This window comes from Anomaloglossus baeobatrachus, chromosome 2 (genome assembly GCF_048569485.1).
Source record: "Anomaloglossus baeobatrachus isolate aAnoBae1 chromosome 2, aAnoBae1.hap1, whole genome shotgun sequence".
Taxonomy (NCBI): domain Eukaryota; kingdom Metazoa; phylum Chordata; class Amphibia; order Anura; family Aromobatidae; genus Anomaloglossus; species Anomaloglossus baeobatrachus.
The window spans coordinates 724,401,459-724,426,963 of NC_134354.1; the positions used below are offsets into that span (position 1 = coordinate 724,401,459).

A 25,505-nucleotide genomic window follows, 5' to 3' on the forward strand; every position below is an offset into this window, starting at 1 on the left:
GTGTGTGTATAATGTACAGTTAGGTCCTGAAATATTTGGACAGTGACCATTTCTTTGTGATTTGGGCTCTGCATGCCACTGTTTTTAATTTAAAATGAAACAGAAATTCAATTGAATTGTAGGTGCTCGGGTTTAATTAAAGGGGTTAAACGAAAATATTACTTGTTGGGGGTTTCCACTGTTTAGGCACATCAGAGTCTCTCCAAACACGACATGGAGTCTGCTATCGATTCCAGCCAATTTTACGCTCTTTAAGTTTAATGGCGCTTTTTCCCTTCCAAGCCCGGTCGTGTGCCCAAACAGTATTTTTCCACCATACATGGGATATTGGTGTACTCTGGTTACCCCTGGGAAAATGCTAAATTTGGGGCTAAACATTTTTGTGGGAAAAAGTAAAATTTTTATTTTTTCCTTCCACATTGCATTAGTTTTTGTAAAACACCTGAAGGGTTAATAAACTTTCTTTATCGTTCCTATGGGAGACCCAGACCATGGGTGTATAGCTTCTGCCTCCGGAGGACACACAAAGTACTACACTCAAAACGTGTAGCTCCTCCCTCCTAGCATATACACCCCCTGCTAGCCAGTCCTAGCCAGTTCAATGCTTTGTGTTTCAGGAGGTCACACACACATGCATTCTCTGATTTTTGATTTTTGATTTTTCCTTTTGGATCAAAGATTTGGAAGAAAAGCGGGTCCAGCTGGACTCCCGGCATGTCCCTTCTCACCCCACTGTGTCGGCGGTGCTGTTAAGGTTGATTTTCCAAGGCTGGAGCCTTCTCATGCCGCGCTCCTTCACCATCCCCTGGGGCTCTGGCTTGAAGTGGGAGCCAACACGGTTCTCACTGCTTTGCAGGAGACCGGTCTCCATCCGCAGCCCTTTTTCAGGATCCTGCTGGACGGAGCGATCACCCCCCAGGGACCTGGCAACCTGCGTCTCACAAGCTAAGTATATGAGACGTTATTACCACAGAAAGTGGTCTTTCCAGGGGTCCTTTATACTTTATTTATTGGGGAGAGTATATTTTATGTTTGTGTTAACATTTCCGGCCGGTTCTCCAGTTTTCACTGGAGAACCGCGCCGATGGTGCCTGCACGCCGGCCGCATGTTTAAATCTAGGCCCCGGCTTCGCCTGAGGCCTAGTTTCGGTTTCCACTGCCTCTGCATGTCAGTCATGCAGAGGGACAGTGTGGCTCCGCCCAGCGGCTGTGCAGCACAGGGAAGGGACACTCCTCACTGAGGAAGGATTCCCTCCCCTGGCTACCTCATTTGCCGCTCTCAGAGTAGGCCCCGCCCCCTCTCCTCGCTCCGGTCGCCATTTTCTCAGCGTTTTCTGTGCCTGCATAGGCACAGAGATTCCACATTGTGACAAGTGGGGGCCTGGGCTGAGGGACTGGAGGGCACAGAAATGTCTGTTTAAACGATCTGGCAGCCACAACCTCCGGTTTGTGCAGCTGCTTATTTTATCTGTTTATATATGCTGGGGGCCATTCTAGGACAGAGCCCCCACCTCTGCAGCATGCCTCACATCAGAGCAAGGCTGCAAGGCTGTTTTTTATTATGCACTGCATGTAGTCTCGTACGGCTGTACCGAGCTCATAAACACAGTGGCCCCTCAGCCTGGAGGCTCATCAGTGGTCCCTCCAGCTGCTCCGGCTTCGGTGGCTGACCCCCGGTTTGGCTAGAATCCGCTCTTTCCAGGGGTCGGCTGTCCCGTAATCTGCTGAGCATGCATTAGCCCCCTTCTCAGGGCGTTTTCTGCTACAGCTCGCTCAGCAAAGCTCACAGAGGACTCTCCTTCTGGTCTCAGACCCCGTCCTCCTGACATGGAGACGCAGGGTCCCCTGTCCTTCCCCGTCCCGCAGCTCTGATTCACGAGCTGACTCACTGGACGAGGAGGATGTCTCTACCAGGGGCTCGGACGCTACTTTATGTACCATTGATCTGTCCGTAGGTGACGCAGATGCTAATGATTGGATTGCGTCCATTATACTTGTACTGGACCTCCATCCGCCTGTATCAGGGGAGTATTCCCCGCTGGCAGAAAGGCATCAGTATACCTTAAACAGGACAAGGAGTGTGTTCCTTAACCACTCCAGTTTTCAGCCCACTGTGTCCAAGCCCACAGCCTGTCCTGTCAGACCCCAAAGCGGGGTTCTGATGACTGTTTCCCCCTCCCATCAGAGGTGGTCAAGGAGTGAGCTCATTCGCCAAGGGTGGTCCCTCCGGTGTCTAGACTTTCAGCCCGGATAGTTGTATCAGTGGCTGACTGCACCTCTATAAGGATCCCACTGTACATTAATTTTGTACTGGACCTCAATCCGCCGGAGTTACCTTGCCTAGGAGAACACAAAGTGTGTTCCTTAACCACTCCAGTTTTCAGGCCACTGTGACCAAGCCCAGGGTCCGCTCTGACAGTCGCTTCCCATGAAGCGTGGTTCTGAGGACTGTTTTTCCCTTTCCACAAGTGGTGGTCAAGGAGTGGGCTCATTCACCAAAGGTGGCTCAGCCCGGACCGTTATGTCAGTGGCTGATGGCTCCTCACTTAAGGTTTTGCGGTCCGCCAGGTTGTCCTTCTGGCCAAATCTGTATGGGGGCGGCAGGAGCTTCGTTCTCCTCAGCTTTACAGCAGTGCGGGTTTTTTTGTAGCCTTCTCTGCTTCTCTAGAGGAGATGCATTCCCTCACAGGGACTCTATGCCCGAAATGGTTGCCTGAACTTCCAGACTTCAGTCTTTTCATCCTATGCCATGTCTGCCATGCTGGACACCGCACTGCGGTGGCCTCGGCTAATTTCCTCGCTATCCGCAGGCTCCTGTGGCTTCGGAAATGGAAGGCAGATGCTTCTATAGAAGTTCCTTGCTGGGCTCCCTTTTGTTGGGACCAGTCTCTTCGGAACCAACTGGATGAAATTAAGGAAGCTCTTGGCGGGAAGAGTTCTTCCATGCCACAAACCTAAACCAGGAAACCTGTCCAGGGCAGGAATCAGTTGAGGTTTCGTTTTTTTTTTCGTTCCTCCATCTGATCGTTCTCTAAGCCCTCGGCCTCGTCCCTAGCTCGGCCAAGGTTCATAAACCCAAATGGCGCTCGAAGCTGCGTCTTCAGAAAACCGCAGGAGATGCTGCCACTGAGTCAGCTTCCTCCGAGCTATCTAGCCACGCCAACAACGTTGGTCGGTGGCAGGCTCTCCCACTTGGCGACGTATGGTTTTAACACGTCTCCGTTCAGTGGGTGCGGGATTATATCTCCCATGGCTACAGGATAGAATTCTATCCACCCGCCAAACAGATTTTTTCTGTCAACTCCCCCAGGCTCCAAGGCCGCCACCTTCTCACAGGCCGTGGCATTCTTGCAGGCCAATGGAGTAATTGTACCGGTTCCCGACTGGGAACGGTTCTGAGATTTTTGCTTAAATCTATTCCTAGTCCCCGAAGAGGGCGGTGCCTTCCGACCTGGATCTTAAGCTTTTCAAGCATGTTCAGGTGTGGCGTTTTCACATGGAGTCTCGGTCTTGTTCCGTGTGTTTTTCACCGGATCAATCAATAACCCAAGGAGATTCCCTACCATCCATCGGCATCAGAGATGCCTATCTGCAAGTGCCAATCGCAGTTTCACACCAGCGTTGGCTACGTTTTGCAATCGGAGTGGTCCAATTCGTGGCTCTTCCCTTGGGGTTAGCCACGGCCCCTCGAGTATTCTCAAGGTTGGGGCAGCTGTGATTAGGGTCCTGCACCTCTAGGGATTGGCAGTGATCTTTTGCCCTGGACGGTCTTCTTGTCGGGGCTTCATCCAGTGCAGACTCTTAGCAGAGTGCTTCGCTCACTCTCGCCACTCTAACCAATTCAGGTGGCTTGTCATTCTGTCCAAGTCCACTCTGACTTCGAACCAGAAGTTCCCGTTCCCAGGGACGCAATACGAGACTCTGTCGGCACTTGTGAAGCTGCCCTTAGTTAAACTGTAGTCTCTCCGCTGGCGGTCGACGTCGTTCTATCAGGCACCGAATACAGGTACTGGTCAGATGGTGGCGTCAATGGAAGCGATTCCCTTGCCCAGTTTCTCCTGCGTCCTCTGAGGCTGGATATTTTCCGCTGTACAAGCGAACTTCCTCCTTCCACGGGGTGGTGGCTTCGCCACAGACCAGGGGCTCGTTTCAGTGGTGGCTTCGGCCACTCTGTCTCAGGGACGCTCCTTCCTGGCCCCGTCCCGGGTGATCCTCACCAGGATGCTAGTCTATCCGCCTTGGGAGCAGTATATCTCCACCGTGGAGCGCAGGGCGCTTGGACTCTGTCCGAATCAGCCCTCTGGATCAATGTGCTGGAAATCAGAGCTGTATTTCTAGCTCTCTAAGCCTTTCACCATCTGTTGACGGCTAGGCACATTCGAGTCCAGTCGGACAACGTGACAGCGTTTACCTACATCAACTTCCAGGGCGGGACACTCAGCCGCCTGGCAATGTTGGCGGCTCAACGCATTCTTCAGTGGACGAGGGACTCCTAGTCCACCGTATCCGCAGCCCACATCCTAGACGTGAAAACTGCGAGGCAGACTATTTCAGCTGTCCAACCGTGGTCCACGATCCTCAGGCTTTGCGGCAGACGCTCTGGTTCATGTTTGGTCCCAGCTTCGTCTCTCTTACGTGTTTCACCCTCTAGCTCTTGTCCAGAGTCCTGCGCAAGATCAGTAAAGAGGGCCGTCGGGTCATTCTCATACTCCGGACTGACCCAGGCAAGCTTGGTACCCTGACCTGCTCCATCTGTCCGTAGTGTTGCCATGGCATCTTCCGGACCGTCCAGACCTTCTCTCAAAAGGTCCGTTTTTTCCGCCAGAATTCTGGACTCTCAGATTGACGGCGTGGCTCTTGAGTCCTGGATCTTGACGACTTCTGGTATCCCTCCTGAAGTCATCTCCACTATGACTCGAGCTCCAAAGTGTCCTTTGGCCTTTTGGCCTTGCCGACCCTCCTGTCCCTTCCACAGTCCGGTCTACAGCTAGGACTATCCCTCATTAAGGGACAAGTCTCGGCTCTGTCAGTGTGTGCCAGCGGCGTATCGTCCGGCTGGCTCCGGTGCGCTCCTTCAAGGGCGCATCTCACATCATTCCGCCTTACCGGCGGCCTATGGAGCCCTGGGACCTTAATCCGGTCCTCACGGTTTCCGTATACGGGTAGGCCTTGGCTGACAACTGCGAGACATTATAAATTTTTTTTTTTTTTTTTCTCTCTCTCTCTCTCTTCTTATACCTGTGGGCAGTGTCCTTTTTATATGTCTTGCTTCCTATAATGTGTTTTGACAAACGAATGTGATTATCTACATCTATAAAGTGGGGTTTTATTGTGTCTATTGATTTTCATGTCCATTTATGGGAAAAAAAAGAAAGAAAAAAAGATATGTATATCTATCTATATATAAGATTTTCATACCTAGATGTTAATTGATATATATATATTTTTTTCTGTATTTTATCTGGATGGATACCTATGTAATTTAAGGTTAGATAAATACTTCATGGTCTTTTTGTACTTTCCTCTTGTGAATTTGTGATTTTACCTGAGCAGTGTATACTCCCCTATATAATTAATTTATTGAGAACATGTGAGTTACTTCGCTGCTCAGGAAAAACATTTATAAATATCCTCTTAATCTTGTACTGACTATGACCTGAGGAAGGCGTTCCGCCGAAACGCGTAGTAGTATACATCTGCCATGCATCAGTGTGAACAAGCCGGTGTCTTTACTTGAGAAATGGATATATATTTTTAATCGAGTTGATATAAATAAAGAAGCATTTTTATTTATCCCTTTGGAGTCCAGCTGGATTTTTCCACTGCTTTCTTCTATTATCTTCTCGGCTTGCTGCCGTAATCCGTGCCGGACCAAAGGGGACTAACAGGAGGATATATTCAGGCTTGTCTCTGCAGTGGTGAGCGGTTTTGTTTGTTTTTTGTACTTATCTTTCACAGAAAGTAGTCTTTCTAGTGGCCATAATTTCCCGCCAGAGAGTCTCTGTTTTGGTTGCACTCTCTTCGGAGTCACCCCCTTTTTTGTTTTTTTTCATCAAGACAAGGTGGTCTCCGTCCGACTCCGGACTTTCTCCCTAAGGTGGTTGCTGCTTCCACCTTAACCGGGGCATTTTTCCTGCCTTCCTTTTGTCCGGCCCCTGTTCATCGCTTTGAAAAAGCGTTGCATATCCTGGATCTGGTGCAGGCGCTCCGGATCTATGTGTCTCGCACCGCCGTTATTAGGCGGTGCACCTCTCTCTGGTGCTGACCACTAGTCAGCGTAGCGGTCTCTCGGCATCTAAGCCGACCCTGGTTCGTTGGCTTAGGTTGGCCATTTCCGATGCCTACAAGTGTACTCAAGTGCCTTCCCCGCCGGGGATCAGGGCACACTTGATCAGAGCTGTCTGTGCCTTTTGGGCTTTCAGGCACCAGGCTACGGCTCAGCAGGTCTGTCAGACTGCCACTCGGATTAGTCTGCATACTTTTTCGAAGCACTACCCAAGGCATGCTCATGCTTTGGCAGACGCGGGCTTGGGCAGACGCATTTTTCAGGCGTCTGTCGCCCATTTGTGAAGTTAGGTTTCGCCTGCTTCTCAGTTTGTCTGTTTATTCCCACCCATGGACTGCTTTAGAACGTCCCATGGTCTGGGTCTCCCATAGGAACGATAAAGAAAAAGAGAATTTTGTTACTTACCGTAAATTCTTTTTCTTATAGTTCCGTCATGGGAGACCCAGCACCCTCCCTATTGCCTGTTGGCAGGTTTCTTGTTCCGTGTGTCTTCACCGGCTGTTGTTGTTGTAGACAGAGGTTCCGGTTGTTCCGGGTTTTACTCTGTCTCTACTTGTGGGTGGATGTCCTCCTTCAGCTTTTGCACTAAACTGGCTAGGACTGGCTAGCAGGGGGTGTATATGCTAGGAGGGAGGAGCTACACGTTTTGAGTGTAGTACTTTCTGTGTCCTCCGGAGGCAGAAGCTATACACCCATGGTCTGGGTCTCCCATGACGGAACTATAAGAAAAAGAATTTACGGTAAGTAACAAAATTCTCTTTTTTTGCATGTGGTTTTGAGCAGTTTGAGGGGTGCAGTTTTTATAATGGTATCACTTTTGAGTATTTTCTGTCACCTAGGCCTCTCAAAGTCACTTCATATGTGATGCGGTCCCTTTAATAAAATGGTTTTGTAAATTGAGAAATTCTAATTTACTAACACAAATAAATGCAAAACATGTTTACTTCTATCATGAAGTACAATATGTTCCGAAAAAAAAAACAATCTCAGAATCACTAGAATGCATTGAAGCGTTACAGAGGTTTTACATCATAAAGTGATACTGGTAAAAATCGAAAAAATTGGACTGATCAGGAAAGGGAAAACCAGGCCTGGGGGTGGAGGGGTTAAACAGTTGTAATTCCTAAATCCTTACTCTAATTAGGATGTGAATACCCTCAAAGTAAAGCCGAGTGTCTGCATGTTTAGCCTACATTGATTATATAAATGTATCTTGAGTAAGTTTTGGTAATCATATATATATATATATATATATATATATATATATATATATATATATATATATATATATATATATATATATATATATATATATATATATATATATATATATATATACATACATTACTAGCTGTACTAAGAGTATATACCGTACAGTTGCTAAGGTGGGGCCCCGACATGGGATACTCACCAGACTTGGGTATATGAACACACACACAAAATGCGCCACACACTATCACGTACTTGAACACATATACCACCCTCAGCACACATTTCACCACACACACACCAACCTCGCCACATAATCGCCCTAAAACACACACAAGTCTGGTATTATCCTTCAAAAATAAAAATCTGATTAATAAGCAGCCAAACTACAAGAACAACAAATGTACCACATAGGAAATACGGCAGCTGTCAGTCACATGACCTCTCTATTACAGTATGTGTGAGCTAATAGATACTGTCAAGGGGGAGGGCTTTCTGTTGCCTGGAGATTTATCAGCCTGCCAATAGCAACCAATCATGGCTCAGCTTCTATTTTGCTACAGTTAATTAACGGGATAGAGAAAAAAAGTGAATTACAAAGTTGCAGGGCATCATCAATTCAATACGTTTCAACACCTTACATACAGAAATGCTATGATATGAAACCTATGACCCCCCCCCCCCAAAAACATTGAATGCTGGTCACGCATATGGCGCTCAGTTAACTTTGATGCTCAAAGTGGCCACCGTCAGCTGCAATGCACATCTGGACTCTGGACAGCATACTGTATCTTGCTGCACGTTGTGCAATATTGTAGATGATACGTTTGCACAAGCATCTGTGATACGTCGTCGTAGGTCCTGTAATGTTGGTGGAGGGGTCGCATACACCTGCTGTATGATGTGACCTCACAGAAAGAAGTCCAATGGGGTCAGGTCAGGTGAGCGTGGAGGCCACTCCACGCAGCCACCATACCCAATGACTTGTAGGAAGGTCTCCATGAGGAATCGCTTCACGTCTGCAGCCTTGTGTATTGAATTGATGATGCTCTACAACTTTGTAATTCACTTTTTTTCTCTCTCGTTCCATTTTCGAAATAAAAATGCTAACTCCGTTGTTTTCCACCAAGTGGCACTATAGGTGGTTTCATTGCGTAGCGCATGGATACTTTACTATACCTAGACACCACTTCTATGCCTATAGCTGCCGCTGTTCTCAAGTTCTCAAGGCGGTGGACAGGATATGGGTGGACACACTGTGTGTGTGTGTGTATATGTAGATAGATAGATAGGTAGAGATAGATAGAGATGGATAGATAGATAGATAGATAGATATAGATAGATATATATCTCTATGTATGTGTGTGTGTATATATATATATATATATATATATATATATATATAATTATATATGTACATACATACATACATACATACATACATACATACATACATACATACAGATATATATATCTATCTACATATATATATATAGACCACTGCGCAACCAGCTCTGTCCTCACCTATTGTACCATCACCCATTCCCTGTAGACTGTGAGCCCTCGCGGGCTGGGTCCTCTCTCCTCCTATACCAGTCTGTTTTGTACTGTTAATGATTGTTGTATGTATACCCTCTTTCACTTCTAAAGCGCCATGGAATAAATGGCGCTATAATAATAATTATATACGGTATATAGCACATCATAATTGAGTACACCCCCTATGAAAAGTAAGATTTCAATAAATATCTCCCTTACATAACGGAGTTTCATAGAACATTTTGTTTTAAACCCATAACATGAAAGTAAGGTTAATTATTAGAATTGAGCGTACCCGTTGAAGTTTGGGTTCAGCCAGACTTTAGATAAAGTTCGGTTGGAACCCAGATTTGAGCTGGACCCGATTTAGGGGTCACTTATTGGGCAGTTCTGCTCCCCGCCAATATTCAGCCAGCCTTAAACAGATCACTTCTGGAGGATGAATGGCAGTGTTTTTTTATTTTTTTTTTTTTCTACACACTACATCCGATCAGGCTGTTGTTACAGCCAGTGTGAGCCATTCCAACACTACAAGCGACTTTCACTGGATGCACCAAACGTACCCAAGCACAGCGATGCCCACTTGAGTGGTTTGCATACATATAACACCCGAACACTGTTTTTTTTGTTTTGTTTTTTGAAATGTTCGTATTTGGTATGAACCCTGAACTTTATTCAGGTCCTCTCATCTCTGTTAAAGGGAACCTGTCACCAGGATTTTCCCTTATAAACTGCAACCACTACCAGTGAGCTCTTGTATATAACATTCTAGAATCTATATATATAATTGCCTTATTCTGTCTGTCTGTCTGTCTGTCTGTCTTGCTCCAAAATTGTGTCCTTATGGTGACACAAAGCTGATTGGCCGCTGGGCTCGCCATGGCCCCGCCCCCCGCACGTATTGGCCGCTCGCCTCGCCTCGACTCCGCCCCCCCCCACGGATTGGTCGCTCGCCTCGGCCTGGCCCCGCCCTCCGCATGGATTGGCCACTCGCCCCGGCCCTCCGCACGCATCGCCAGACATAACCTTGCGCTGCTGGGATCGTGACGGAGCCGGTGAACGCTGGTAACCATTATACACATCGGGTAACTAAGGTCCCTTAGTTACCCGATGTGTATCATAGTTACCAGCGTATACCGGCTCCCGGTACACATGTGCAGGGAGCCGGCATTATACTCCTCTCCCCCCAGGACTACTCCTCCTATTATAGTCCTCCTATTATACTCCTCTCTGAGTATAATAGGAGAACTATTATAGCATGGGGGATGGAGCACGATGGGGTGCACAGCATGGGGGATGTAGCACGATGGGGGGTGCGCAGCATGGGGGATGGAGCACGATGGGGAGTGCGCAGCATGGAGGATGGAGCACGATGGGGAGTGTGCAGCATGGGGGATGGAGCACGATGGGGGGTGCGCAGCATGGGGGATGGAGCACGATGGGGGGTGCGCAACATGGGGAATGGAGCACGATGGGGGTTGCGCAGCATGGGGGATGGAGCACGATGGGGAGTGCGCAGCATGGAGGATGGAGCACGATGGGGAGTGCGCAGCATGGGGGATGGAGCACGATGGGGGGTGCGCAGCATCGGGCATGGAGCACGATGGGGAATGCGCAGCATAGGGGATGGAGCACGATGGGGGGTGGGAAGCATGGGGGATGGAGCACGATGGGGGGTGCGCAGCATGGGGGATGGAGCACGATGGGAGGTGCACACCTCCCCCCAACACACACACAACACACCACACACACACCGGGAACCACAAACACCGCCCTACACAGACACCCACACACACAGACAACGCCGCACACACACAACACCCAACACACAAACACCGCGGCATACATAAATATACGCACATACCGCACAACACACACATTGCACAAAACATACCTCCCCCCAAAACACACCACACCCACACAAACCGCGCAACACACACACACACGCTACAGACACACAGCGCTCCACAAACAACGCAACACACGCAACACACATACAACACCGCTCTCACCCCCCGCCACACCCAGACAACACCCAGAACATGTACAGCGCCCTACACAAACACTTGGTAACTACAGACAACAACATCTATATATATATATATATATATATATATATATATATATATATATATATATATATATATATATATATATATATATATATATATATATATATATAATAAAAATCATACATGAACTACACAATACGTAAATTCTAGAATACCCGATGCGTAGAATCGGGCCACCTTCTAGTACTGTATATAAGAGACAAAGTCACACTGTAAACAAACACCTATATTATACTCCTCTGTGGGGCGGTCAGGTCTGATGGGCGTCGCTTTTCTCAGGTGCAGGGCCGCCTCTCTTCCGTCTATCGCTGTCCTCCTTTCTAGCTCCGTGTGGATGACACATCCTACGTTATCTATACAAGGCCTCGATGGCGCTTCTGCGCATGCACACTTTGATCTACAATGCTGAAGGCAGAGCAAAGTACTCTAATGCGCAGGTGTGAAGAAATGTCAAAAGACCGCATGCACACTACAATACTTTGATCTGCCCTCAGCAGGGTAGATCAAAGTGCGCTTCCCCAGGAGGGCCATTGAGACCTCTATGTGGATGACGTAGGACGCATCATCCAAACACAGCTGAGAAGAGGGACGGCGATGGATGGAAGTGAGGAGATGCCGGAACCGAGATCAGCGACGCATATTGGACCCGGTCACCTCTCAAGTGAGTATAATAAAATATGTTTTTATGTTATACAGAGCGGCCTGTGCACTTATATACAGTATTCTAGAATGCTCTATATAAGAGCTTAGTGGTGATGGCTGCAGCTTATAGGGAAACTCCTGGTGACAGGATCCCTTATAATAACATATCTTTCTTTACAAAATCTTCAGTTTTACTCAATTTGGTTGATGTAAAAATAAGTACACCCCATATCAAAAACACCATATGTACATTATTATACAAACTGTACACTGACTACTCTAAATTTTATCAGTGATGTCTTTAGTGTTGTCCCATGTAAAGATATAATAAAATGTCAGGGGTGTACTCACTTTTGTGATATACTGTGTGTATGTATCTATCTATCTCAATGCCTTGAAAAAGTATTCATAACCCGTGAAACTTTTCCACATTTTGTTTTTTCACATTACACCCACAAACTTAAATGTATTTTATTGGCATTTTATATGATCTACCAACGCCAGCATTTGTGAAGTGTAAAGGAAATGATACATGGTTTTCTATAATCCATATTATATGTCTTTAGACTGTGAAAGGAAATCGGAAAATGCGGAAAATGAGGATAGCCACGGGGAGAGCATACAAACTCCGTGTACTTCTCTCTATTTTCTCTTCACACCGGTCCGTGCTTCCAGCTGCTCTGCTGTGTGGGGTGATTTCTAGGAATTGTTTCTCGGTTAGTCTGCTAATTCTTGTAATGTCTCGTACTGAATGTTTCCATCTTCTTCGCTCTGATAATCCAGTCTGGCACTTTTACATTTTTAAGCACACAAATCTAATATTCTCTTGTAGTCATAAATTAATGCCAAGCCAGCAGAAAAGAAGAATTTGCCTCCCCAGTATCTCTCATCTGTATTTATTTGTCAGAGCACTAAAGCCAAATTTATCTTTATTGGGTTGTTACAGTCATTTTGTTTTTTTTTCAAGGAGATGTTACAAAATGAAGATAGATTAAAGGAAAACTCAGTGCTTTGTAACCCCTGTATTTACTTTCACTGTATGGTTTTGTGAGCGAAATACACTCCTTCTATACCATTGAAGCTCCAAATTAATAAGATTTATTTTACAAGCGCTTGGGAAATCATTGCAGCACAGATGCTTTGTGGTGTACTGAAAGTTTCTGCTTTATTACATCAAGTGACCAGTTTATATAGTATCCCAAACAAAGAAATAACTCCTCAGAACTATGCACCAATTAGAGCCACAGGGGTGTGTAGAAATGTGAAACTTTCTTGCTCATCACTGTTAGGCTAAGTTCACACTTCCTTTGTTTTGCATCAATCACAATCCGTTTTGTGACTGATGTGATTGATGCGTTGCAGATTCTGGTACAACTGATGGGACAGATCTGTTAAAAAAAACGGATCCGTTACCTGCCAAAGGTACACTTTCTCCTATCTCCCTACTGCATCTCTGGAGCCCAGCCACAGTGATCTTGCGGTTCTACTTTACCTCTCTCACCAAGGCTCTTCTCCCACGATTGCTCAGTTTGGCTGGACGGCCAGGTCTAGGAAGAGTTCTGGTGGTCCCAAACTTCTTCCATTTAAGGATTATGGAGGCCACTGTGCTCTTAGGAACCTTGAGTACTGCAGAAATTCTTTTGTAACCTTGGCCAGATCTGTGCCTTGCCACAATTCTGTCTCTGAGCTCCTTGGGCAGTTCCTTTGATCTCATGATTCTCATTTGGTGTGACATGCACTGTGAACTGTGAGGTCTTATATAGACAGGTGTGTGCCTTTCCAAATCAAGTCCTATCAGTTTAATTAAACACCGCTGGACTCCAATGAAGGAGTAGACCCATCTCAAGAAGAATCACAAGGAAATGGACAACATGTGACTTAAACATGAGTGTCTGAGCAAAGGGTGTGAATACTTATGACCATGTGATATTTCAGTTTTTCTTGTTTAATAAATTTGCAAAAATGTCTACATTTCTGATTTTTTTTTCTGTCAAGATGGAGTGCAGAGTGTACATTAATGAGAAAAAAAAGAACTTTTTTGAATTTACCAAATGTCTGCAAAACAAAGAGTGAAAAATGTATAGGGGTCTGTAAATGTATTTAATTTTTTTTATTCCATTTTGTATTCCTGTCAAGCACCTGAAGAGTTAATAAACTTCTTGGATGTGGTTTTGAGCACTTTGAGGGGTGCAGTTTTTAGAATGACGTCACTTTTGGATATTTTCTGTCTACTAGGCCTTCCAAAGTCACTGTAAATGTGAAGTGGCCACTTAAAAAAAAAAAAAAAAAAAAATGGTTTTGTAACTTTTGTTGGAAAAATTAGAAATTACTGATGAACTTTAAACCCTTTTAACCCCCAAAAATATGTTTCAAAATTTGCGCTGATGTAAGGTAGAGATGTGGGAAATGTTATTTATTAACTATTTTATGTGGCATAGCTCTCATATTTAAGGGCATAAAATGAAAGTTTGAAAATTGCAAAATAATCCAACTTTTTGACAAATTTCTTTTTTTTTTGTCACATTATAAAAGCAAACAATATTGTACTAAATTTACCAATGTCATGAAGTACAAAAAACAGTCTCAGAATCACAAGGATCCATTGAAGCGTTCCAGAGTTATTACATCGTAAAGTGACACCGGTCAGAATTGTACAATTTTTCCTGGGCATTAAGGAAAAAACTGGCTCAGTCATTAAGGGGTTAAGGGTAAAACATGGATTGAGAAGGGGTTGTCCTAGTTGCGGACAACCTTTTTAATGACGTTACAAAATGTCATTTCAGAATAAGGCCGGAGTCGCACTTGCGTGAGTCTCGCATCGCATCACCCGGCACGGCCTGCCGCTCTCCAGACAGGAGCATCTCAGCTGCATAGAAATACATGCAGCCGACCCGCTCCTGTCCGGAGAGTGTGCGGCTGTGCCAGGTGATGTGATGCGAGACTCGCGCAAGTGCGACTCCTGCCAATATGCAGACTTTCTGGACATTTAAAGTCTATGGGCCATCCAAAAACAGGTAAAACCTCCTGAAAGATGCATATATTATATTGTTACAATAGCATCTGCCAGGAATAGGTTGGATATACAGTATTATGTATATATTATTTTGTTAATGTAGTGGAAGCAGAAAAATGAGCAAAGTGTAAGGATTTGTCTAGCAATACTAATGTAGCCAATGTTAAATGGATTAGAGTACTTCTTAACGGGAATCTGTCAGGTTTTTGCTCCCCCATCTGAGAGCAGCATAATGTAGAGACAAACCCTGATTCCAGCGATGTGTCACTTACTGAGCTGTTGCTGTAATCAATGTTTTCTCTGCTGCAGATATAGCAGTTATGCAGAGCTCATGAATATGCTGGACTACCTGCAGCACGCCAAGTAGTCTTGTAATTATAATATCCTGCTGATTAGCTTTCTCATGAGTCAGATCAGACACCCCCATACTTTGCACTGACGAGGGGCAAGCATATATCCTGAGTCATATTGCAAAGGATTGTTAAAAATCCACTTGTAACTTTTAGGATTACTACTTCCAATAGGTGGCGCTGTGCTAGAGTTTGTCTCCTTTACTGGAGAGACAATTTGCTGATTAATTAGTGATTTTATCAAAATTACACTAAGCAGCCAAGTAAGGCTTGTTTCACACATCGGGCATTTCGTCGGATTGCCGGAATCTGCACACTCCAGTACAGTGCAATACAGTATAATGGCATCGCGGCAACCTCCGGTCACATTTTTTTTCATGTGACCGGAGCATGTCGCGATGTCATTGTACAGTATTACACTGTACTGGAGTATGCCGGATCCGGTGAAATGTCAGATGTGTGAAACGGGCCTAAGTGACACTTACTGGAATCAGGGTCTTGGTCTCTACATTATGCTGCTGTCAGATTAGGTGGGAAAAACCTGGTGACAGATTCACTTTAAATGGGGGGTCTTGTTGGATGGTCTAAGTATGCAGTTCTTACTATCTACAAAAAGTGGTCCTCAAAGTGACAGCTGAACTGTCATCTGCATGTCAGGAACAAGGGGCAGCTGTTTTGATCTGATCCCATAAAAGAGCCACTGTATTGTGGAATAGGATAATAATCGCGGTGATGGAAAGATGTCAGAGCGTCTACGTTTGCCGTTTACGTGGCTTTGTAGCTGCAGTCATAGTGCCCATGCTGAGCACTGTAAAAAAAAAATACCTACAGTGGATCATGGAGGTGGTCTGGTCTGGATACCCATGTGTGTGCTCCAAGGGGGCACCAGAATGCCCTATCGGATGAAAGCAAGCTGGCAGAGGTAGTGTGGTGCCCTTGAAATGTTCAACTGGGAAACTGATTTCTATCACATACAAAGGCAATGTACCCTGTACCTTCTGCAGGTGGTATTTCATGGTATTTCCCAATGACAAGGACCGTTTCAGTGGGATAATCAGCCCTGCTATACTGCAAACATTGTCCATTATTGGTTTGTGAAACATGAGCCAAAGTTCACAAGAACAATGGGGGTTCACACGATATTAGGCAGGTGGTTTTATTGTGTGACGGATTTGTGTAAATTACGATGCCCCCGTCCTCCCTGTGATGCTGGGATCTTTTTCTACAAAGTATTGGATTTCCTCATATTGAAACTCTTCTAGCCAGGAGTGGACCCTTTTTGTTGACCTTCTTTTTGATTTATGTAACATTTATATAGACTTTAACTGTTTTCATATACAAAAAATTCAGTCACATAAAAGAAAAGCTTGGACGACACTGGCAAATGGGCTTTAGTTGATCTTCTGGTTTCTTTTTATGTTTCTCAGGGCTCCTCCCCAGGTCAGAAGACCTAGTAGAGATGTAAAGCTCGCACGGAAGGAATCTCCAGGGGTCCAACCTCACGGCCCTGTTGGAAGAGCTCATCCCATTTCAAAAAATGACAAGGCTTCAAATCGGGAACGAGATGTCCGAGGAAGAGCCAAGGATGAAAAGGTAAGGAGCTTATTTACTTTTTCAGGTGATATTCAAAAGTTATCATTGAAAATAAAGAATAAAACAAAAAGTTTTCACCATCATCCAAGACAGTGATTCGTTACTGTAAGAGCAGTGCAACTGTTGTTAACCCTCTGCCATAGGATGATTTGATAAGTATTTTTGTTTAAAGAATTCAAGGGTGATTTGAAGGATTCTTTTTCCTAATTTGATGCAAATAGTAACCACATTATGTTCCACATATATTGTGCTTGTTGAGTAATTTGTTGGCATAAATTAAGCCACAAAATGTTGTTAAAAAATTGGCAAAGTGTGCTAAAGTTGTTCACCTTTTGCGCCACGCTTGCCAAAAGTTGAAAAAGTGGTGGTGGAGTACCAGGAAGGGCCATGGCCACAACATTTTAGACCAATTAAAGGGGATGTCTGAGATCAACATATTGATGACCTGTTGTCATGCACGGAGTTGGTGAAGTCCACAGAGTGACACACGCGTTCAGACCGACATGCGCCTGATGCACTACAAATAAATACCACAAACAAAGGGGGGACACTGGGGACACTTTAACAACGGTGGGCCCTATGGCTAGGGAGAGGGATGAAGGGACACCACCTGAACTCACCTCAAGCTGTTACCTGTTAGCGTCCCTATATGGGGTGTTTCAACCGTTGCCGAGCCAGATACCTAATCCCTCACTAGCCCTGCAAACACCCCTAGCTAGTGAGATGTCCGGCAGGAGACACTAGACCACGGCTGCACTAATAAACACAGAGGGAAAGGAAGGACAAAAAGTGTGAATAAACAGAAGGATACCAACACCAAAATCCACTGCTGCAGACAGACTCCAAAGTAGAAGTTGGACAATTCACCAGCAGTTCCTTCCACCAGGGAGGCCAGAGTAGAATTAATTCTATCAACCGCAAGGAGTGCTGGGAAAACCCTACTATTTAAATCAAAAGGGGCATGGACTCACAGCAGGTACAGCTGATCTGCACTGCTATGAGCTGCTGGCAACAAAAACTGACATTAACTCATAAAGTACCAACAGAAAGGAAACTACGTTTAAATGAGGAGTCTAGATGGCGAAGAGAGGCTCCAGTCCAAAGCCTGTCACAAGTCTCACAACAGCATGGGGACGACTGTAATGCCTGTCCTGATAATCAATATTAGATATGCAATAAGCTGATAATTTGGACTAAAATTGGTGATTTGCACGTCCTACTCCATTAGCCATGATAAACGCCTGTTGCCGCTAGAGTGGGAGAAGGAGAACCGCTTCTTACCCAGTGGCGTCTGCAGCTCATCTTTTCATTTGCCGGCCTGGCGCAATGTCACTTGTGCATCACTCTGCAACAATGATGTCATGCCAGGTCAGTTAATTAAAAGAAGTATGGACACTTTGAAGCAAAGGACAGTAGTCCCCCTCCTATTCCAGCGGACACAGACCACTGTCATGGCCGACAGAATAGGACGTGTGAACAATTTCTCACCAACAATTATCTGTTCCGGCAGTGGTTGCATGCAAACTGTATGTAGAGCTAGAACTGTGCAGCTCCATACATTAGTTGTAAGCCTCTTTCAAGTATTCATTTCCCATTCACTGGAATACTAGATACGGTGCAGTGTCCACAAATTGTGCAGTTCCGGCTCCATACATTGTTTATCTTCAGCCTCTATAGGAGCAGATATCAGCCGAGAAGTGGGGGTGTCGCTTGATGGACCCCTACCAATCTGATATTGATGACCTATCCTGTCCCATATGTCATCAGTATTCTCGTCCAGGACATTCACTTGAAGTTTTGTCAGGGATTGTTGCAAGTTTTGGCACAAATCTTTAGGTGCTCATAGGAAACATAGATTGTATTGTCTTATCCGACAGCTATTTTTAATACTTTTTTCTCAATCTATGTATTAACCCCTAGTTATAATAAATCTGCCCTATATGTTGTTTGTTTGGTTTTTTTTTTGATAAGTACTGTAGGAATATAAAAACAATTTGTACTACATCTAAAAACTTGTTGCATTGGTTGAAGGATGCAAAGTAAAGATTTTGGGTGAAGAAAGCCTATGTGCGAATACTTGCATCCCACTGGAGAGGACATGGGGGTGGAGCTTTATGAGAGTGCCCTATCAGAATGTTTGAGAATATCCAAATGCTGCTGATTGGTTGGGAGTAGCTGACTGGCAGGTCTCGCCTTCCTATACTCCACCCTCATTCATTCCTTTCTAGTTGAATGCCAGCACTATACAATGTCAACTTTGAATCTCCACTTTTATGTGAAAAAGACAATGTCTGGGGGGCAATTGTTGTGCTGTTATTAAATTACTAGAAGGTGGCCCGATTCTACGCATCGGGTATTCTAGAATTTACGTATTGTGTAGTTCATGTATGATTTTTGTTATAGATATAGATATATATATATATATATAGATATATATATATATAGATGTTGTTGTGTGTAGTTACCAAGTGTTTGTGTAGGGCGCTGTACATGTTCTGGGTGTTGTCTGGGTGTGGCGGGGGGTGAGAGCGGTGTTGTATGTGTGTTGCGTTGTTTGTGGAGCGCTGTGTGTCTGTCGCGTTGTGTGTGTGTGTTGCGCGGTTTGTGTGGGTGTGGTGTGTTTTGGGGGGAGGTATGTTTTGTGCAATGTGTGTGTTGTGCGGTATGTGCGTATATTTATGTATGCCGCGGTGTTTGTGTGTTGGGTGTTGTGTGTGTGCGGCGTTGTCTGTGTGTGTGGGTGTCTGTGTATGGCGGTGTTTGTGGTTCCCTGTGTGTGTGTGTTGGGGGGAGGTGTGCACCTCCCATCGTGCTCCACCCCCCATCATGCCCCATCCCCTATGCTGCGCATTCCCCATCGTGCTCCATCCCCCATGCTGCGCACCCCCCATCGTGCTCCATCCCCCATGCTGCGCACTCCCCATCGTGCTCCATCCTCCATGCTGCGCACTCCCCATCGTGCTCCATCCTTCATGCTGCGCACTCCCCATCATGCTCCATCCCCCATGCTGCGCACCCCCCATCGTGCTACATCCCCCATGCTGCGCACCCCCCATCTTGCTACATCCCCCATGCTGCGCACTCCCCATCGTGCTCCATCCCCCATGCTGCGCACCCCCCATCGTGCTCCATCCCCCATGCTGCGCACTCCCCATCGTGCTACATCCCCCATGCTGCGCACTCCCCATCGTGCTACATCCCAAATGCTGCGCACCCCATCGTGCTACATCCCCCATGCTGCGCACCCCCCATCGTGCTACATCCCCCATGCTATAATAGTTCTCCTATTATACTCAGAGAGGAGTATAATAGGAGGACTGTAATAGGAGGAGTAGTCCTGGGGGGAGAGGAGTATAATGCCGGCTCCCTGCACATGTGTACCGGGAGCCGGTGTACACTGGTAACTATGATACACATCGGGTAACTAAGGGACCTTAGTTACCCGATGTGTATAATGGTTACCAGCGTTCACGGGCTCCGTCAAGATCCCAGCATCTCAAGGTTATGTCTGGCGCTGCTGGGATCGTGACGGAGCCGGTGTACACTGGTAACTATGATACACATCGGGTAACCAAGGGACCTTAGTTACCCGATGTGTATAATGGTTACCAGCGTTCACTGGCTCCGTCAAGATCCCAGCATTGCAAGGTTATGTCTGGCGCTGCTGGGATTGTGACGGAGCCGGTGTACACTGGTAACTATGATACACATTGGGTAACCAAGGGACCTTAGTTACCCGATGTGTATAATGGTTACCAGCGTTCACGGGCTCCGTCAAGATCCCAGCATCGCAAGGTTATGTCTGGCGCTGCTGGGATCGTGACGGAGCCGGTGTAGAAGCAAGCGATATCCCAGGATGTTGTGAGTGTGTGGATGTGATGTGTGAGGTGTGTGTGAGAGTGAGTGTGATCTGATGTGTGTGTGTGTACTCACCTGGGAGTCAGAGCTCCGTGTCAGTTGGGCCAGAGCGAGCGTGCATTGCGTGAGGGGGGCGGGGCCTGCAGAGAGCCGGGGCGAGAGGCCAATCCGTGTAGGGGGGCGGGGCCATGGCGAGCCCAGCGGCCAATCAGCTTTGTGTCACCGTAAGGACACAATTTTGGAGCATGACAGACAGACAGACAGAATAAGGCAATTATATATATAGATATTAGTGTTGTTGTTTTTTTTCTTTAAATTTTCCTCCAATTACCCAGAAATCAATTGCTGTACAGCATATTTATCAGCAGCTAGAGACTGAGTGCATTTCCATCTATTTTTAAGCTGACTTGGTGTTGCCATGGCTGTTATTGTTGTCTGCAGAGTGCGTTAGACACATTTTCAGTTAGCAGAAAGCTAGAAAATCTGTGCAGAAGAGCTTCTCCAGCTGTGAGGAAGGCTGCACCACTGAGACGGCTGTCATCCCTGTAGTAATAACCTGCAAGAAGCCATTGTCATGACACATGTCTGTTCCTTGCATAGTAATGGCCGCTGTAGCTATAATCAATGATGCCACTGAGCTACTGAAAATAGATCTGTGCTATCAGGTGCACTCCAACAAAATACTTATCTTGTTCACGTCCATCGGCAGTCTCTGTGTGTCCTCTGCTCATTAGTGCAGTGTCTGTGTGTCCTCTGCTCATTAGTGCAGTGTCTGTGTGTCCTCTGCTCATTAGTGCAGTGTCTGTGTGTCCTCTGCTCATTAGTGCAGTGTCTGTGTGTCCTCTGCTCATTAGTGCAGTGTCTGTGTGTCCTCTGCTCATTAGTGCAGCGTCTGTGTGTCCTCTGCTCATTAGTGCAGTGTCTGTGTGTCCTCTGCTCATTAGTGTAGTGTCTGTGTGTCCTCTGCTCATTAGTGCAGTGTCTGTGTGTCCTCTGCTCATTAGTGCAGTGTCTGTGTGTCCTCTGCTCATTAGTGCAGTGTCTGTGTGTCCTCTGCTCATTAGTGCAGTGTCTGTGTGTCCTCTGCTCATTAGTGCAGTGTCTGTGTCCTCTGCTCATTAGTGCAGTGTCTGTGTCCTCTGCTCATTAGTGCAGTGTCTGTGTGTCCTCTGCTCATTAGTGCAGTGTCTGTGTGTCCTCTACTCATTAGTGCAGTGTCTGTGTGTCCTCTTCTCATTAGTGCAGTGTCTGTGTGTCCTCTGCTCATTAGTGCAGTGTTTGTGTGTCCTCTGCTCATTAGTGCAGTGTCTGTGTGTCCTCTGCTCATTAGTGCAGTGTCTGTGTGTCCTCTGCTCATTAGTGCAGTGTCTGTGTCCTCTGCTCATTAGTGCAGTGTCTGTGTCCTCTACTCATTAGTGCAGTGTCTGTGTTGAGGAGAGCCATAAGATGAAATACTTAATTAACTTCTTGACAAGGGATTGTGGGAAATATATCGATTTGCCTTACATAATTCAGGTTTCAGATCATATACATGACACAGATATAAAAATGGCCGCCATTTCCTGTTATCCACACCTTGCTTGGAATGCAAGGTATGTCCCTATGAAAGAAGATACCATATAAGGGAAGATCCCTGGTCAAGCTGGAAGACATCCCAGACCAAACCATCAGCATGGATGCACCAGATGACGTCCCTCCCATCGTCATGGTTTCATCCACTGGAGTCAGACCTGCCCATCAACAGCAACACGGATCTCCCCGTTCGCTACCCCATGAACTGTCCCACTAAATGGGCATATCTGAACTTGTGTACGCCCCTAGTCTATATCAAGAGGACGCATGAGTCTCCTCTGTCTGTTTTGGTGCCATTTTTTACTGTGACCAAGAAGAGACTTCATATCCGACTGTGTCTGGTGTGAATTCTTTTATGCATGCACTTGGCCCATATCAATTCGGCCAGGCAGTAGGCAACTAGTGATCTCTGGCTAAGAGTTCACCTTAACATTAGTGTGTCCTCTGCTCATTAGTGCAGTGTCTGTGTGTCCTCTGCTCATTAGTGCAGTGTCTGTGTCCTCTGCTCATTAGTGCAGTGTCTGTGTCCTCTGCTCATTAGTGCAGTGTCTGTGTGTCCTCTGCTCATTAGTGCAGTGTCTGTGTGTCCTCTACTCATTAGTGCAGTGTCTGTGTGTCCTCTTCTCATTAGTGCAGTGTCTGTGTGTCCTCTGCTCATTAGTGCAGTGTTTGTGTGTCCTCTGCTCATTAGTGCAGTGTCTGTGTGTCCTCTGCTCATTAGTGCAGTGTCTGTGTGTCCTCTGCTCATTAGTGCAGTGTCTGTGTGTCCTCTGCTCATTAGTGCAGTGTCTGTGTGTCCTCTGCTCATTAGTGCAGTGTCTGTGTGTCCTCTGCTCATTAGTGCAGTGTCTGTGTGTCCTCTGCTCATTAGTGCAGTGTCTGTGTGTCCTCTGCTCATTAGTGCAGTGTCTGTGTGTCCTCTGCTCATTAGTGCAGTGTCTGTGTGTCCTCTGCTCATTAGTGCAGTGTCTGTGTGTCCTCTGCTCATTAGTGCAGTGTCTGTGTGTCCTCTGCTCATTAGTGCAGTGTCTGTGTCCTCTGCTCATTAGTGCAGTGTCTGTGTCCTCTGCTCATTAGTGCAGTGTCTGTGTGTCCTCTACTCATTAGTGCAGTGTCTGTGTGTCCTCTTCTCATTAGTGCAGTGTCTGTGTGTCCTCTGCTCATTAGTGCAGTGTCTGTGTGTCCTCTGCTCATTAGTGCAGTGTCTGTGTGTCCTCTGCTCATTAGTGCAGTGTCTGTGTGTCCTCTGCTCATTAGTGCAGTGTCTGTGTGTCCTCTGCTCATTAGTGCAGTGTCTGTGTCCTCTGCTCATTAGTTTAGTGTCTGTGTGTCCTCTACTCATTAGTGCAGTGTCTGTGTGTCCTCTTCTCATTAGTGCAGTGTCTGTGTGTCCTCTGCTCATTAGTGCAGTGTCTGTGTGTCCTCTGCTCATTAGTGCAGTGTCTGTGTGTCCTCTGCTCATTAGTGCAGTGTCTGTGTGTCCTCTGCTCATTAGTGCAGTGTCTGTGTCCTCTGCTCATTAGTGCAGTGTCTGTGTCCTCTGCTCATTAGTGCAGTGTCTGTGTCCTCTGCTCATTAGTGCAGTGTCTGTGTCCTCTGCTCATTAGTGCAGTGTCTGTGTCCTCTGCTCATTAGTGCAGTGTCTGTGTGTCCTCTACTCATTAGTGCAGTGTCTGTGTGTCCTCTTCTCATTAGTGCAGTGTCTGTGTGTCCTCTGCTCATTAGTGCAGTGTCTGTGTGTCCTCTGCTCATTAGTGCAGTGTCTGTGTGTCCTCTGCTCATTAGTGCAGTGTCTGTGTGTCCTCTGCTCATTAGTGCAGTGTCTGTGTCCTCTGCTCATTAGTGCAGTGTCTGTGTCCTCTGCTCATTAGTTTAGTGTCTGTGTGTCCTCTACTCATTAGTGCAGTGTCTGTGTGTCCTCTTCTCATTAGTGCAGTGTCTGTGTGTCCTCTGCTCATTAGTGCAGTGTCTGTGTGTCCTCTGCTCATTAGTGCAGTGTCTGTGTGTCCTCTGCTCATTAGTGCAGTGTCTGTGTGTCCTCTGCTCATTAGTGCAGTGTCTGTGTCCTCTGCTCATTAGTGCAGTGTCTGTGTCCTCTGCTCATTAGTGCAGTGTCTGTGTCCTCTGCTCATTAGTGCAGTGTCTGTGTCCTCTGCTCATTAGTGCAGTGTCTGTGTCCTCTGCTCATTAGTGCAGTGTCTGTGTGTCCTCTGCTCATTAGTGCAGTGTCTGTGTGTCCTCTGCTCATTAGTGCAGTGTCTGTGTCCTCTGCTCATTAGTGCAGTGTCTGTGTCCTCTGCTCATTAGTGCAGTGTCTGTGTCCTCTGCTCATTAGTGCAGTGTCTGTGTCCTCTGCTCATTAGTGCAGTGTTATCACAGCAATCTCACAGATTTCATAATACAGCCTTCATAGATTAATAGATCTCAGACCTGATGAGGCTGGAACACTTACAATCAAAGTACATTAATAGTCAGAATGACTGTGTATACGGTAATCATGATGGTAAAATGAGCAGTTTGTCGAAATGTCGGCTTCATTCCTAAAATGCTAATTTTTTTTTTTTACTTTTTCCCAACATGGGACATAACTGTGAACCCTAAATGGGGTGTGGGTTAATGGGGCTGGTACAAGAACTGAGCACACTTTAAACTGCTATATTAAAGTATTTAGTTACAACCAAGTCCAGAAACATTCACCTATAAATTCACAACCACTCCATTAAAGCCAAATGAGGCAAATGGACAAAGAGGCTATCAAAACCAGTGTGCAATAATTGTCAAAATTGGTTATAAGGCATATATATCTATATGCATCAATATTACAAGTAATTTAGTTATATATCAAAAGCAATCATCAAAAAATTATTACTAAGTAGAAATTATTGCTAGATAAATATCTAAAAAAAAAAAAAATATATATATATATATATATATATATATATATATATATATATATATATATATATATATATACTATATACAGTATATTGCACAATGTTTGTAAATATATTGCACTAATATTATAGATCATAACATATATTGCACCATCAATGTAAACAATGCTTAGAATTTGATAGTATTAGGTCCAATCTAATAAATCAGCTGCACTATTAAATAGCAGTATTTAGGATTCAATAATTATAAAGCCATTATAGCAGCAAAAAAATGTAATTAGATATTTCAGCTTTTCATGAAATTATACATCGACCAGAGCTGTTAAATATAATAGAACGTAGTCAGAAGGAAAAGGTGTCCTATTTAAGAGATTTGGAATCTACATACATATGAACGCGGTATTTACCTTTAGATAATGAATATCTGTAGTAGTAGCTGCAGACATGTGCTTCCCTGCACCCCAACGATCGTTTCAC

General features: G+C 45.6%; 1 protein-coding gene across 1 annotated transcript in view; it reads left to right on the top strand.

Moving 5' to 3' along the window:
* Nucleotides 1-25,505, top strand: part of KATNAL1 (katanin catalytic subunit A1 like 1) — a 217,113-nt gene that overhangs the window by 39,387 nt on the left and 152,221 nt on the right. Inside the window, exon 4 of the mRNA XM_075334619.1 lies at nucleotides 16,539-16,704. Within this exon, the coding sequence (XP_075190734.1) occupies nucleotides 16,539-16,704 (166 nt within the window). The remainder of the gene's footprint in view (nucleotides 1-16,538; nucleotides 16,705-25,505) is intronic.